At 42.2% G+C, this 16,679-nt stretch overlaps 1 protein-coding gene and 1 long non-coding RNA gene across 2 annotated transcripts; one reads left to right on the forward strand and one right to left on the reverse strand.

The window, feature by feature from the left end:
• Nucleotides 1–12,581: 12,581 nt before the first annotated feature.
• On the reverse strand, nucleotides 12,582–13,428 carry LOC134225973 (uncharacterized). The gene is made up of 3 exons (XR_009983363.1): nucleotides 13,212–13,428; nucleotides 13,024–13,152; nucleotides 12,582–12,958 (listed from the first exon to the last, which is right to left on the reverse strand). It is a non-coding gene; the product is annotated as an uncharacterized LOC134225973 (long non-coding RNA).
• Nucleotides 13,429–13,879: 451 nt separating this feature from the next.
• Nucleotides 13,880–16,388, forward strand: LOC134225972 (protein Mpv17). Its single transcript, XM_062706453.1, has 4 exons — nucleotides 13,880–14,019; nucleotides 14,238–14,344; nucleotides 14,409–14,651; nucleotides 14,871–16,388. The coding sequence occupies exons 3-4, from the start codon at nucleotides 14,466–14,468 to the stop codon at nucleotides 15,288–15,290; spliced, it is 606 nt and encodes a 201-aa protein (XP_062562437.1). The 5' UTR covers nucleotides 13,880–14,019; nucleotides 14,238–14,344; nucleotides 14,409–14,465; the 3' UTR covers nucleotides 15,291–16,388.
• Nucleotides 16,389–16,679: the final 291 nt, after the last annotated feature.

The following is a 16,679-nucleotide window of genomic DNA, read 5'->3' on the forward strand; positions in this document are numbered from 1 at the left end:
ATTTTCTGGAAGAATTTCTGAAGAAACTCCCGAGAGAATTTTCAAAGGAACCCCGAGGAAACTACCAGAAGCATTCTCGGAAAGAAGAGAATTCATCTTATAGACAAATCTCGTCTAACTGAAACCTTTGTTGGGGAAATTCTCGGAAGAGCTTCTGGTGGAAAATCTATATAAATTCCTGAAGAAGCCTAAATAAATTCCAATTCTGCCGAAATTCCCGGAAGAATTTTCAGAGGAACTGCCGATAGAACTACCGGAATAATTCTCGAAGGAAATTCTAGAGAAATTCTTGGTGGAAATGCCGGTGGAACTCCTGGAAGAATTCCAGGAGGAATTTTCGGAGAAACTCCTGGAGGATCTCCCAGTGGAAATCTTAAAGTTTCCACCGGAATTCTTTCAGGATTTCATTGCGAATTAATCTAGGAACTCCTCCGAAAATTCCATTGTTGATTTCATTCCTGGAGAAATTCTTTGAAATTTTCACAAGAAATTATTCGAAACAATTCACGGAAAATTTTATGGAATTTACACAAGAAATTCGAAGATTTTTCGTGGAATTCTTAGGAATGTTTACTGGCAATTCTGCGGAATTTCCACGGAATATTCTTATTCTTAAAAATTATGGGAAACAGCACGAAATTATTTGACTTATTGCAGGGAATTCTGCAGAACTTATAAAGAAGTTCGTGAAGATTTTCTTGGAGTAAATAATGGTGGAATTTTCGGATCAATTCCAGGCAAAATTTATGGTGGAATTCCTGAAGACACTGCCGAAGAAGTGTCTGGAGGCATTCCTAAAGAATCCCTGATAGAATTTCGGATAGAATGCCAGGAGCAATTGTCGAAGGAATTCCTGGAGAAAGCTTGCATATTGATTTTTCTGCCTATTTTATAAAAAATATTATTTCAGAGAGGATTTGTTTAGAAATTCAGATGTATGGTTCTAGTTTTCTTAAACTTATGGAAGAATGCAGGATTTTTATAATAATTGTTATAGCCGATTTAATATTCTTTCTGAATACTAAGTTCATTAATATTTTTCTAACTTTATTTAAAAAATCTGATGAGCAATCTGATTTTTAAATCCATTATTGTTTTAATCATTATTGTTTCGATTTGGTTTGAATTTGGTTTCATGTGTTAATATTCATGTGTTTTTATAAAACTACTATAAAATTACGATTTAGAAGACCAAAAAAGTTGCCCCCCCCCTTCTCGAAATCCTGGCTACGCCCATGATTATTGCCAATTTATTAAATATATTATTATTTCCAGGGCTGTTACAAACTAGTCGAATTCCAATCCGCGAAATCCGCGACTAGCAAATTAAAAACCGCGACTGTAAAAACAAATCCGCGACAAACAAAAATATGTTTTCTTACTTATAATTACACGTTTAATAATTTTAAAATTTTTCAATATTTTTGCTTTTAATCTATTGGCATATTCGTCAATAGAAAACAAAAAGAAAGAACATTCACTAATTTATGTAATATCTAAAACTGCATAGTTAACGCTTTAACCATATCATGAGCCACAGAAAATGTATGTGCAGCGTTGAACTATGCCCGGAAGTAATTCAATATTTAATGTTGCCGGGAAACCCCCCATTTAAATCGATGTTGTATCATTGCATTTGTTTATAAGTATGTTGTGCAGATGGCAGGCTGTTGTCATAGGTAAATACCAGTTCTTGATCTCAAGGGCTATACCGTGACCTGCCCTAATTCCGCGCATTGCCTAATACCGTGGATTTTATCCAAATTGATGAATATAGAGGTACTGTCTGCCATACACATCACATTATTTGGTGAAATACACAAATATATATCAGAGAATGTTAGCAAATTATTATTGTGGGCATTTGTGACGTAAATTAGGCGCTAAAAAATAAATGTGAAAATGTATGGCTCGACCAGCCAAAATTTGCACCCGCTTAGCAAAACGCTTAAAATTATGGTTATATTTCCAAGTCTTGTAACTTGATTTTAAAATGATATTTACTTCCAATATCTCATTGAGCCCATTGGGGCCCTCCTTAGCCGTGCGGTAAGACGCGCGGCTACAAAGCAAGACCATGCTGAGGGTGGCTGGGTTCGATTCCCGGTGCTGGTCTAGGCAATTTTCGGGTTGGAAATTGTCTCGACTTCCCTGGGCATAAAAGTATCATCGTGTTAGCCTCATGATATACGAATGCAAAAATGGTAACTTGGCTTAGAAACCTCGCAGTTAATAACTGTGGAAGTGCTCAATGAACACTAAGCTGCGAGGCGGCTCTGTCCCAGTGTGGGGATGTAATGACAATAAGAAGAAGAAGAAGAAGATCTCATTGAGCCCAGTTTTACAGCTATAAAAAATGAGCTGGGTACTGAAATGGTGTTTAAATTTCTTGTTTTTGCATTTTTATTGATAGAAACAATTGTCGCGGTATTAGGCCATCTTCTTCGCCAGTAGTGCCTAATACCGTGACTAGGCTATACCGTGAAGTTGATACTCAGAAAAATAAAACGTAACCATCACATTGAATACATAGACCACTAGACAATATCGTATAGGTATTGAAACATTCATATTAAAAATCTACGACATTTTATGCATAGGATTACTACGGAAGCGTTTCATTCAGACGAATTACATATTGCAATATGTATTATTCCAATACTTCCTTAAAGAAAAACTTCTGTTGGAAGACTTGAAGATGGTATACATCTAATGAACATACAAATCGTCTTTATTGTGTCGCTCAGCACATACGAATACAATATCATTTATGCGATATTTACCACAGACTATAGACGTAAATATTTTTCCTGTGCAGTTTCCTTTAGAAATGAAAGTAGAGTATTTTTCATCTAAATACATCATCTATCTAAAACCTAAAGAAATGTGAAGTAAATTATTTGAAAATTAATAAACGCTTTTAAATCGTCAATATTGTGAAATTGCTAACTTCCCAAGGAATGATTCTTTTCCCAGTAGGTATCTGTGTAAAATAGTAAATTTTTACGACGTTTTTTAGTATGTATGACCTAATAATTTAATTGAAATTTGTATATGATTCAATTATTTACACATTTTATTGTAAATGTGCTCTTAAGCTCATCATTTGAGCTTGTTTGAAAGGGCACGGTATTTAGGCAATTTTCTGCGCGGTATTTTTAATCTTCTTCGGAATGTACGCGGTATTAGGCATATTCATAAGTCAAATGTCGAATACTATTTTCTTCATTTTTTTATGAGTTGAAGTACAAAACATATTTTTCCCTTCAAATGTATTTAATATTGATTAAAGTGACATAGTTTTCAAGGGTGATTGTTACAAATTGAATTTTATATAGCGAATTTATTGTGAACACGTCCTTAACCCCACGGTAATAGGGCATGTCACGGTATTCGAATTATACTTTTTAGTACGCTATATAAGGCTTGTTCGCGACAAAATCTGGACACAACATCGAGTATTAATAAAAATCGATGTAGTCAGTTTATTCGGCACAGTTTTTACTTCAAATGACTTCATTCTCTGTATATGCTTTGATATATGCACTTAAATTGGTGACATTTTAATTTCCCAAGAAACCGTTCGTTTCGAAAGATTTGTTCTCCTCTGTAGTATTTGTTTCACATTCCCATCCTACTGCTGGTTCCCTAAAACTGTTCTTCTTCAACTCCTTGGCATCCTCATTGATGTCAAAAAAGCATCAAACTATTTCAAGACTCTATGAACAGCGTTTACATGAAAACAACAGCTTTTTAGCAAGATTTCGAATCGAAAGACCTAGACCTTAATGGTGGCTGCACACAATTGATTTTCCAACCTGCTCTCTCTTCGACAACATGATCCATTACGTACTTGTAATACTAATAAATAAAATATTTTATGATAGTACAGACCTAGGATAGGATGTGCCAAGTAGTCAGTAAAAATCGTACCGATTTGCTGTCACAATCGTACCGGTTGCTGATTGGCTGAAAATGACAATTGTTACCCGCGATTAGCTACTGCGAGGCTAGGGAGGGAAGACAATAACAGGGTCGTTTACTTTGATCCACACACACACTAGTCCTTCACCCTTCACCTACAGTAGGAGCATACACACGTGTGTAACGCGACACGTGCTCTCTGGTGTGACAAAGCGGAAAGGTTGCCAAAAGATATCGTGACAAAATTAAATGCTCAAAAGCTTACCGAAATACGACACTCAGTACCTGACCTCTGCGGGCGAGGCTTGACGACTCCTTTGTGAGTCCGGAGGACGACAATAAAGCAAAAAGAAGAAGAAGAAACCTCAGGGAGTGCTTGCTCTAGAAAGAATATGCTACCTACGCAACTTGTTTCATTTTACATGCTTATTTATTGGCCTACGTTGGCCTTTCTATAGTGACGTCATATAAATGTAGGGTACTTATCACTCGTTGGCCTCTTAGGGCATATGATGTCGCTGGTAGACGGCATCCGAGGACCGGAATTGGCGAATGGTTGCCGGTAGCAGCTGCTTCGAGGACCGATCACTTGATCGGTGAATAGGTCCACAGGATATACTCAATCTCACCGTCGTGGCGACGATCGGACGTTGATTCAGCGTAGGCAGCGATGCGATGGTGACACGTGGACCTTCTGGTTCGCTCCACCGGCTTGACAGAGAACAATGCTGGTTGCAGGAGGTTTGCTCAGCGAACTGGTGGCTTACAGCGATGGCGGCTCGGCAGGCTGACGAGAGGGTTGCTTGGCTGGGCGGACGTGTGACTGATGCGACGACGGAATTGCCGACCGGCTTTTGGCTACCGGGCGACACGATGGTTGATTGAAACGGGCACACAGCTGGCTAATAGCGATGACGGATTCGTCGGCCGGTTTCTGGCTACCGGGGCGACAAGGTGGTTCACGTGTGGCTAATAGCGATGGCTGATTCGCCGGCCGGCTGTTGGCTACCGGGGCGACAAGGTGGTTCACGTGTGGCTAATAGCGATGGCTGATTCGTCGGCCGGCTGTTGGCTACCAGGTTGACGAGATGGTCGTTTGCTCGGGCGATGCAATGCCCACTGTCGGTCCACAGACCTCGATTAGGCGTGAGGGATGCCCGTGCGCGTCGGAAAGCCACCGAACCCACTTCCATCGATTACCGTCCTGCCAAGCAACACAAAACGAAGGAAAAGGCCACTAAACGGACCTGCGGATATAATTAGTACCCCCTTTATGACGTCACTTTCCAATTACTCCTACATATTTTTACGAGCGAATTACCTTTTTCTTGTAGATAATGATGATTTTACAATTTGGTTGATTACGATTTGCCACGTGTGGTGGTTTAGATCTTTAAGCTATAATAACATGCGAACAACATATAAATTAGCAATGGCTGCCACTAACAATGCCTTATATAACTGACCGTACTATCACAATTATTCCCGTACTATTGTTTTCCGTACTACTTTGTCTAGACCACACACTAACTTCGAGATTAGCACTTAGAAATCTTCTTCAGTTTAACTTGGTTTAACTGGTTACCACTTCAATTTAAGTTTAATTTTTCCGGCGCGCACTACGATTCCCGTAGGAGGTCACGGACAGACTATCCTCTTTCGGAATCAGGCTGAGCTAATTTATTTAATAATTAATTACGATCGAACAACGAACCAAGCCGTTGTTCTTTCAATTTGGCAACCATTCTCTCCTGAGACAACGGAGAGCAAATGAACGAAGTGATGAGCGTTCTATTTTTTTATGCTCACGCTCAAACCGCTGTAAATGAATGACTGAGTGACGCGTATATGCAATTGGTCTTTACCATTTTATCTTAGTGAGAAGGATCTCATCTTCTCACTAACATGAGATGGGATTATTACTCGGTGGGTTGAAGAACAGGAAACCATCGCTTGCGGAGGAGCCGCGAGTAACATTGGTAGCCGCAGGTTACACAATCGATTACTTCGATTGGCGGCGGCACGTTTTTCGTAGGGCAGCATGTTGTTAGTTTGGCCGTGTTGTAGGTTTGTAAAGTTGATATTAAGCAAAATACGTAAATGTTTGAGTTCAAGTTTTTTGGTAAAAAATAAATTTGTTTTGAACTGCAAACGCCATATAAATTATTCTCAAGGGTTGTAAAGGTTTAAAACTGTTGATTTTAAGCATTATCATTCACCTTTCCGTCATTTTCGATCTTAAAGTCATATTTTCATTAGCGAAAACTTCTCTCTGCTAGTCTTTCGCTTCTCTTACATAAATAATGGATGGAACGGAAAGAAAAACATCATTTTTTGATATATGATATTTGGAAGATTTTGTACCAAATTACTTTGGCTGCACTGGCGACCACCTCGTCAGAGCAACCGACTAAAAAACAACAAGGCAGTCTCAATTGAGTTGTCACATCCTATCCTAGGTACAGACATACGTTCATTACTCTACGAAATATTTCACTCGTTGATGAGGCATTTCAAAAGTTATACGTGTTTTGGGGTGTCCAGATTTTGTCGCGAACAAGCCTTAGTATTCTTCTAATCTCTACTATCGTTTTACATGGCCTTGGACGCATCAATAATCCGTCAAGCTATTTATTGACTCATTGCATTGTGTACTTCCATAAATCTGCCAGTTAGGAAATAATATAAGACTATTTTTTTTTAACGCAAGCGATTCTCTACAGAACTCTGCAGAGGCCCGAGCAAAGCCTGACGAATCTGATGTAAAAGCACTCAGGCGAAATGAAACCAGAGGTGGACAGGAACGGTTCTAAGGCCTGCGATTTTTTAAGAACTTTAATAATATTCACGATTTGAAAAATGATGTCATTATCACTACGTATGAGATAATGGAAGGGGTTTTGCTAAGCTCATACAACACGGCAGACTCGACACGTTGTTCATTTCACGGAAGAGTGTCAAGCGAAGATAACATGCACTAGACATCCCAGAAGAGGCCGTAGGCTTCATAGTAGACCGCGTACACGAAGGCATTTTGCCATCTATAGTGAGCATTACAACGTCGTATGTCCTATCCATCGTAGGACTCATTTGGAGTCTCAAGGCTCGAATTCAGTCAGACAGTTTTCTGCAACTGAGTAATCACGCACGATGGAACGACTCTCGATGGATATAAGAACAGCGAGGAATTTTGAAGCGAAGGTAATGGAAAAAACTAGCCTACCAAAAAGCTATTGGAATGCATAATAGAACAAAGGATGAATACTGAATGGTTTGAATGCGATGCCTGCAATAGTCATTGAGCATGGTACAAAACAAGACGCAACTGATCGTCGGGCAATTAAAAAAAAACCTCTCGTTCAACCGACGATATTCGGATTTCTGAATATCGCCCCAACCATTGAAAGGCAATCTAATCCTTTCTCACAAAAAGAAAGGTCGAATAACCCACAAAGATTTACTGTTTGGCAGCCAATATTGGCGAGAATGGTCAAAATGTGGCATTCCCAACCTAGACATCAATCCTTCAGCTTCAGCAGCAAGTTAACATACCACCGGAGAACAGCGTGCATAGAAAAGATTACTGCGAGACACTCGAGGATGCACATGAACCATATTTGCACCACCCTTAGAAAAAAAGCTATACAAAGCGGCAGGAACCCCACAATTCCAGTCCTCAGGGAGAGGCCGGAGCCGTCAGACCCTATCATCGCAATTTTTGTCTATTTTATTAGTGTTTTTGTATTTTTTTACCAAATTTTACCCTTACAATCATTTTAATGTGGTAAATTTTAATTCAAATAACTGGCGAAGCCCTTGGTTGACTCGCAAGACGGTCCTTCTGGTCCGGCCTTCCTCTTAATTAAAATTGCTAAATCCTTCTAATTCCTTTCCGCATTGGTGTTGAACCTAAAATTATAATTATAAATGTTAAAAATTAAAATTATAATGGTAAAAGCAAAAGATATTTTAGTTACTAGATAAAGATTGTCGCTTCGGTTCCCTTTGTTCTGCTATCCGAAACATATGTGGTACATACCTGTCAAATCGTATGGATTTTCCTTCTTTGACATTTAGCTCCCCTATCCTCGCCAGCAAAAGATGTTCCGGACAGCGACGACAGCGACAATCTTTATCTAGTAAATAAAATATCTTTTGTAAAAGCATACAGACAAATGGTGAAATGAACCAAATTTGGAAGTCGTTTGTTGTAAGCATCAAATGCCATATGATTTTTTTTCTTCCTAAGTTAGGGTTAGGGATCACCTCCAACAGAAAACGAGGGAGGCAGGACTACATCCCCGACCCTCTAAACCGTTTCCATTGCCGCCAAGCCCATCGTCCCTTCGGTACAACCAGAAAGTAATGCTTCAAAGGGGGGCCAGTGCTCAACGCACCCTCGAGGTTAGCTGCGTGTCCTTGCAGCACCGAACATCGTAACTCGCTTTTTTAGAAGAACACCATGGTATCGTGCCAGCGCATTGCCGGCTTTCCAGGTGGCCTTACCACGCCCTATGTCCTCGGAAGGTGGGAAGGGTCGACATCGCGCCTGCTTCCCTCTGCACGGCTGGTATCAAGAATGATTATGCCCCGTGCACCCCAAATAGACCTCTCTGCGATAGGGCCTATTCGCCAACACACAGAGGGACTTGCCGACGCGGTGCCTACGCCTGTCCCAGCCTTGACGAGGACTCCTTTCGTCCTTGGGCTCGGAACCAGCCCGGTTGACCGACGCCGCGAAAGCTACGATACCATGTTGTTCTTCGCGCGGCCACTTGTTTGATAAAAGGATCTAGTTCGACCCCAGGGCACCGGTATGACCCATAAAGCCGACTCCGAACCCTTGGACCACCTCTTATTTGCGCCTGAACTAGCCATTCCTCGAGTCCACACGCCAGATTCTGTGTAGCTCCGAGACGATTTGGACGATAGCCGATAAAACGGCGTTCCAGCCAACTTCATCTTTACACATCCTCCGAACTAGGTTGTCCGGGGTAGTGTCCAGACCACATGTGGCAAGGATGTGGTCACGCATTGCGCGAAAACGTGGACACACGAACAACACGTGTTCCGCCGTTTCCTCTAAACCTGCGCACACCAAACACTCGGGCGAGGCCGAGTGTCCGAACCGGTGTAGATACTGTCTGACTGAAGCAACCATGGCCTGTAAGGGCCTGGGTCAGGTGGAAAGTGATTTCCCCATGGAGTCTTTTGACCCACGTGCCTATCTCCGGTATCAACCTGTCTGTGTATGTGTATGCGTGTAGGTATGTATGTACGCAACATAAAACGATAAAACTCACTCATCTTTTAGGTACTTGATCCGACGAGGAATCCTGTCCCATTGTTTCCTATTAAAAATATCTAATGTACGATAAAGGCACAAGCACCGCTAGGTGGATCAATCAGGGTATTTGTATGAACGTCCATTTTTTGGGTTCATGATTGATAACTTACATAGGTGGCCATTTTTGAAAAACTATAAAACATGTTTTTTTAACCCCATTATTTAGGGAAAAAGTCCAGAAAGAATAGCCCGATCTGGACAGTTAATAAATCTACCTTAGGTTCTACTAAAAAAATATTTTATTGGAGCTTGCTCCTTCTTTATTGACGGTTCACTTAAGACTAATTTACAATTCTGCTTATAGCTAAAAGGAAGGTTCCTGATGGGAGCTTATGAGAGGGATCAATCAGATGTTTATATTTATGTTGATAATGTTGAGTCTCCCTGAGGGCCCTCCTTAGCCGTGCGGTAAGACGCACGGCTACAAAGCAAGACCATGCTGAGGGTGGCTGGGTTCGCTTCCCGGTGCCGGTCTAGGCAATTTTCGGATTGGAAATTGTCTCGACTTCCCTGGGCATAAAAGTATCATCGTGTTAGCCTTATGATATACGAATGCAAAAATGGTAACTTGGCTTAGAAACCTCGCAGTTAATAACTGTGGAAGTGCTTAATGAACACTAAGCTGCGAGGCGGCTCTGTCCCAGTGTGGGGATGTAATGCCAATAAGAAGAAGAAAATGTTGAGTCTGCTTTTGGGCGGTCCGTTGCAGTTCTGAGCTTTGGCAATCTTTATGGTTTCCGAGAAAGTGCTGACTATGACGTAAACAAAGAGATAGCTGTCGCATGGTGTGAACGTGGGATTTGGCTGATAAGGCGGTTGAGGCGTAAGTGGGTCGCGCCGTTGCTAACTGGACCGTTCAGTACTATTTCTGCTCGTCTTTTTGCCAGGAAATTCACATTTCAGTACTAAGATGCCCACTTTCAATGTCACTTTCTATAAATTTTAAAACACTATGAGTATTCGGGCCTTCTATAAAAAAAACCCTGATTGATCCACCTAGCGGTGTTCTTTACTGGAGGAATCAAATTTAGTCCCTGAAAAATACAAAATGAGATATATACAAAATAGAGGTAATAAACCATAGCCCACACTCCGGAAGCACTGATGATGATAAGGACGCATTCTACGCGCAGCTGGAACGTGAGTATGACAGCTGCCCAAGCCACGACGTCAAAATCATCATAGGAGATTTGAACGCTCAGGTTGGCCAAGAGGAGGAGTTTAGACCGACTATTGGAAAGTTCAGCGCTCACCGGCTGACGAACGAAAACGGCCTACGACTAATTGATTTCGCCGCCTCCAAGAATATGGCCATTCGTAGCACCTACTTCCAACACAGCCTCCCGTATCGGTACACCTGGAGATCACCACTGCAGACAGAATCACAAATCGACCACGTTCTGATTGATGGACGGCACTTCACCGACATTATCGACGTCAGGACATATCGTGGCGCTAACATCGACTCTGACCACTATCTGGTGATGGTTAAACTGCGCCCAAAACTATCCGTCATCAACAATGTTCGGTACCGACGACCGCCGCGGTACGACCTAGAGCGACTGAAGCAACCTGATGTCGCCACTGCATACGCGCAGCATCTCGAGGCAGCGTTGCCGGAAGAGGTGAGCTCGATGGGGCCCCTCTTGAGGACTGCTGGAGTACAGTTAAAGCAGCCATTAACGACGCAGCGGAGAACAACGTCGGGTATATGGGTCGAAGTCGACGGAACGATTGGTTCGACGAAGAGTGCAGACAGATTCTGGAGGAGAAGGACGCAGCGCGGGCGGTCGCGCTGCAGCAAGGTACCCGGCAGAACGTGGAACGTTATAGACGGAAGCGGAGACAGCAGACCCGCCTTTTTCAGGAGAAGAAACGCCGCCTGGCAGAAGCGGAGTGCGAGGAGATGGAACAGCTGTGCCGTTCTCAAGATACACGCAAGTTCTATCAGAAGCTCAACGCATCCCGCAAAGGCTTCGTGCCGCGAGCCGAAATGTGCCGGGATAAAGATGGGAGCATCTTGACGGACGAACGTGTGGTGATCGAAAGGTGGAAGCAGCACTACGAGGAACATCTGAATGGCGCTGAGAGTACAGGCAGTGAAAGTCAAGGCAGCGGAGGAGATGACTACGTCAGTTCAGCGGACGATGGAAGCCAACCAGCCCCCACCTTGAGGGAAGTTAAGGATGCCATTCAACAGCTAAAGACCAATAAAGCAGCTGGTAAGGATGGTATCGGAGCTGAGCTCATCAAGATGGGCCCGGAAAAGCTGGCCACTTGCCTGCACAAACTGATAGTCAGAATCTGGGAAACCGAACAGCTACCGGAGGAGTGGAAGGAAGGGTTATATGCCCCATCTACAAGAAAGGCGACAAACTGGAGTGTGAGAACTTTCGAGCGATCACCATCCTTAATGCCGCCTACAAAGTGATATCCCAGATCATCTTCCGTCGTCTGTCACCATTAGTGAACGAGTTCGTGGGAAGTTATCAAGCCGGCTTCGTTGACGGCCGCTCGACAACGGACCAGATCTTTACTGTACGGCAAATCCTTCAAAATGCCGTGAATACCTGGTCCCAACGCACCATCTGTTCGTTGATTTCAAGGCGGCATACGACAGTATAGACCGCGTAGAGCTATGGAAAATTATGGACGAGAACAGCTTCCTGGGAAGCTTACCAGACTGATCAAAGCAACGGTGGATGGTGTGCAAAACTGTGTGAAGATTTCGGGCGAACACTCCAGTTCGTTCGAATCGCGCCGGGGACTAAGACAAGGTGATGGACTTTCGTGCCTGTTGTTCAACATTGCGCTAGAAGGTGTCATGCGGAGAGCCGGGTGTAACAGCCGGGGTACGATTTTCAACAGATCCAGTCAATTTATTTGCTTCGCGGATGACATGGACATTGTCGGCCGAACATTTGCAAAGGTGGCAGAACTGTACACCCGCCTGAAACGTGAAGCAACAAAAGTTGGACTGGTGGTGAATGCGTCAAAGACAAAGTACATGCTTGTGGGCGGAACCGAGCGCGACAGGGCCCGCCTGGGAAGCAGTGTTACGATAGACGGGGATACCTTCGAGGTGGTCGAGGAATTCGTCTACCTCGGATCCTTGCTAACGGCTGACAACAACGTCAATCGTGAAATACGAAGGCGCATCATCTGTGGAAGTCGGGCCTACTACGGGCTCCAGAAGAAACTGCGGTCGAAAAAGATTCGCCACCGCACCAAATGTCATGTACAAGACGTTAATAAGACCGGTAGTCCTCTACGGACATGAAACATGGACAATGCTCGAGGAGGACTTGCAAGCACTCGGAGTATTCGAGAGACGGGTGCTTAGGACCATCTTTGGCGGTGTGCAAGAAGACGGTGTGTGGCGGCGAAGAATGAACCATGAGCTCGCCCAACTCTACGGCGAACCCAGTATCCAGAAGGTAGCTAAAGCCGGAAGGGTACGATGGGCAGGACATGTTGCAAGAATGCCGGACAGCAACCCTGCAAAGATGGTGTTCGCTTCCGATCCGGCAGGTACGAGACGGCGTGGAGCGCAGCGAGCGAGATGGGCAGACCAGGTGCAGAACGACTTGGCGAGCGTGGGGCGTATCCGAGGATGGAGAGATGCGGCCTCGAACCGTGCATTGTGGCGTCAAATTGTTGATTCAGTGTTATCTGTTTAGATGTTAACTAAATAAATGAAATAGAGGTAATAAACTTGGTTTCAGAACAGACATAGAAAACAGTTCACGCACGTTCGTGAATCACCATGATGTGCAAACCCCTGCTACCCACCGGTTCAGTCACGTTCACATTTTCTAATTGGAAATGGCACAGTGGTTTCTGATGTGAAGTTGACTATAGAATCGCTCCCTATCTGATGCCTGCAATAATAAAACATGTGGATAAGTATAGCAATCAGTCCTATAGGAATGTTGCCCACTCTTATTTCTGTAGAATATTCCTATAGGAAATTTAACTTTGGTGATTTGAAATGTTGCGTTGTTTCCAAACCATTTGTTTTATGGAAAATCAGTTCTACACAAGTCTAGGAGATAACTCCGAACTATTTAATCGACAATTGATTGTTTTCAATTATTTATTTATTTGATTGTTTCTGAAAAAAATCTCGACTGGACAAAATTGACTGCAATGTGAAATACAATAGACCAATGCAAGATCTTGATCTAACCTCACTTATTTGACAGTTCACAGAGCTTGTTTACAAGGTGTTAGAAGAAAAATCGATGAGGAGAAAATTAAAATTCATATTTTTAGTTTAAAATTGCTGCGATCCGAATATTTCAATGATATTCTTTGCATTCAGCATGAAATCAATCGCAAAGGACATCTACATGCGAATAAAATGACGAAACAATTTTATCGTAAGCTTCGCCAGAGGCTAAGTCCCGGTGAAAAAGCTCTGTGAACTGTCAACCTACGTCATCATGCACTGGTCTATTTTAGTTTTGTTTTTATCTGTTTCGCATGAACACTCAGGCACATGTTACCAATACTAACAAAGATTGTTTATATTGCATGCGGCTAAATAGCATTCCGCTGGATAGAACGATATATCCACGCATGTATAGCTATATAGATAGTGTATGGTGTCATGTTTCTCAGCATGTGGCGAATATCGATCGTATTATAGTTGGTGTGATTTTTCGTTCGGCTCGCGGTGGATTTTCTCAAGTTTGCATTGAAAACTGTTTCAGCGAGTTGAGAGAAATCGCCTCTATAATTCTCGGGTACTTATTCAAAAGGACGTATGTGATTTTGTAAACAAAGATTCAAACGTCGATTTGTCCAATCTGATGAAACTCCCACGCAAACCAACACCACCAACAGGTAGCCGAAGGCTTCCCCTATCCGTCTGTGATGATGGATTGCGTGGGAGTGCTATCAGTTTGGACAAATCGACGTTTGAATCTTTGTTTACAAAATCACATACGTCCTTTTGAATAAGTACCCGAGAATTCTTGTTTCCGAAAAATTAAACTGATAAGAAATCAGATTGCATACAGTGATAAGTTATCGTTGCTTGATTAGTCTAGGATTGTTTGGATTGTGAAGGTAGGTTGTACACAGAAAGTGATACTGATACTGGGAGGTATAGTAATGCTATGTTTACTTTCAGTCTTGTTGAGGGTAGTGCTTTTTCAAGTTCCCCGTCAGTTTAGTTCAATAAGAAAATATGTCGCTGTCCAGTCTCTACAAACGTGCCCTGGTGAAGTATCCCGTGCTAGTGCAGTCGGTGCAATCCGGCATCCTGATGGGATCAGGCGATATTATCGCGCAGACTCTGATCGAAGACCGCAATCTGAAAACCTTGGATGGCATGCGAGCATTCCGGTTTTTTGGCATTGGATTCTGTATTGGGGTAGGTTCACTTATGGTTAAAACTCTGAATTCCACTAGTTATGGAGTTATCGCGCTAATGGCCTATCATATTAATGTTATTGTTATTTATTAATCATACGTAAGCCTGTCAGTTTTTCTTTACATCAGGTTATCATTTAGTATATCCGCGTAAAAAGCAACCCCAGTGTTAGGTGTTCGGCTATACTCTACCGAATTCATTTTGTATTTCTTCCTACAGGGCCCTGGATTGCGCAAATGGTACGGAGTGCTGGACAAGCACGTAACCGGTAGAACTAAAGCGGTAGTCACCTTCAAGAAAGTTGCCCTCGACCAGTTGATCTTTGCACCGATCTTTCTGGGAACCTTGATCGGAACGATCGGCTTGCTACAAGGAAACAATAGAGAACAAATAGAGCGTAAGCTCAGGAACGAATACACGGATATACTGTTGACAAACTACTACATTTGGCCATGGGTGCAGCTGACCAATTTCTACTTAGTGCCATTGAATTATCAAGTCCTGTTGGTACAATTCGTTGCCGTGTTTTGGAATACATACCTGTCGTGGAAGACGAACTGCAGTGATCCGTCAAAGGTGCTGGCCATCAAGTCGTCGGATGCCGTTGCGGTGGAAGAAACGAAAGAAAATGCCTTCTAGCAATCAAGCAAGGTTTATGTCTGGCAGCAATGATCAGACACTATTGAAACATTCGGATGTGATAATTGAGCTCGATCATAGAAGTAGTACAACATTGAATTAGGGTATCCAATCATGCTTTGAATGAAATTGCAGGCGTTTGACGAGTCGTCAAAACTAAGTTCATTTATTTCATCATAAAGACTCATTACTACTGAAAACTCTAGCTTATATGAAAGTTTAGTTCTTTATCTTCCTACAACATCCTAAATTTACATATTTATGCTTAATTTCATTGAAAAAAACTTAATTATTACATAACTTTAATTCGTCCCATGGTTTGAACTAAATTTGTACCAAGGTTTGAGCTACTGGCAGCAGCTCCTGAATACAATACTAATTTCATTCATGAAATGCTGAGGGAACCTATAGAAACGCTAATTTGAATACCTATTCTGCATCTCGCATAAGATAACTCAAAACGTGTGAAAATCATGTTCAAATTATCGATATGAAAATTTACAATTTTGTTCATATTGAAAATGTAAACAAAATACTCCAGCTATGTACATGGAGCGCTCTTATCGGATACTAATAGAACTTGACTGCATTTAGAAGTTCAAACAACGGATCGTTTTACTTCAAACCATGATCAGGTTTCACCTTGTATAAATGTTTTAATTTTAACTATTTAAAAATTGTTTCTCGATTGTACGATTTCTTCAACCAATTCTAGGTAAAATAACTGTCATGGATTGCCTCCTTTACGAGCTTTTTGAAGTTGTGCCACTACTGCTGCGGGGAAATTGGCGAACATTAAAGATGTTTTCAATTCGCTGAAATTTACTACTTAAACAGTATGAAAAAATGTTTCAACGAACTCTATCCCGACCAGTATACCTAAATATGCCATTCCTGCTGTATGAGATTCATTCCCTGCCAATGAAAGTAATTTCAACTGATTTCAAAATGACTCAAACCATTATACGCTGTTTTACTGGTTCAAACCATGATTGGATACCCTATGCGAATTACAAATAGAAGATAACTTGAAATTTCCTTGTTGAGAAGGACAGACAAGAATTCCAATTTTAAACAAATACAAATAATTTAACCCAATATTGGTACTTATTAATTAATGTGATAAAAAGAAATCAATCATTCCGTGCCGATAGTTCGAACGAGCCAGACGTGTGTGCTGTGTCTCATCGCGGATTGTGTTCGGTAGTGAAAAGGCTATTGTGTGGTGCGCTGCTACCTACGGATCCAAGGCGATCGCTGTCGGCGAGTGAAGTAGCTGCTTCTGGCGACGCCAGTGAAGCAGGCTATTGTTACTGCTGCTACCTACAGCAGCAGGGGCAGATAAGTAGAAACGTTTTTATTGTTCTCCCATCTGCTTGGCTCGGAGTG

This window comes from Armigeres subalbatus, chromosome 3 (genome assembly GCF_024139115.2).
Source record: "Armigeres subalbatus isolate Guangzhou_Male chromosome 3, GZ_Asu_2, whole genome shotgun sequence".
Taxonomy (NCBI): Eukaryota; Metazoa; Arthropoda; class Insecta; order Diptera; family Culicidae; genus Armigeres; species Armigeres subalbatus.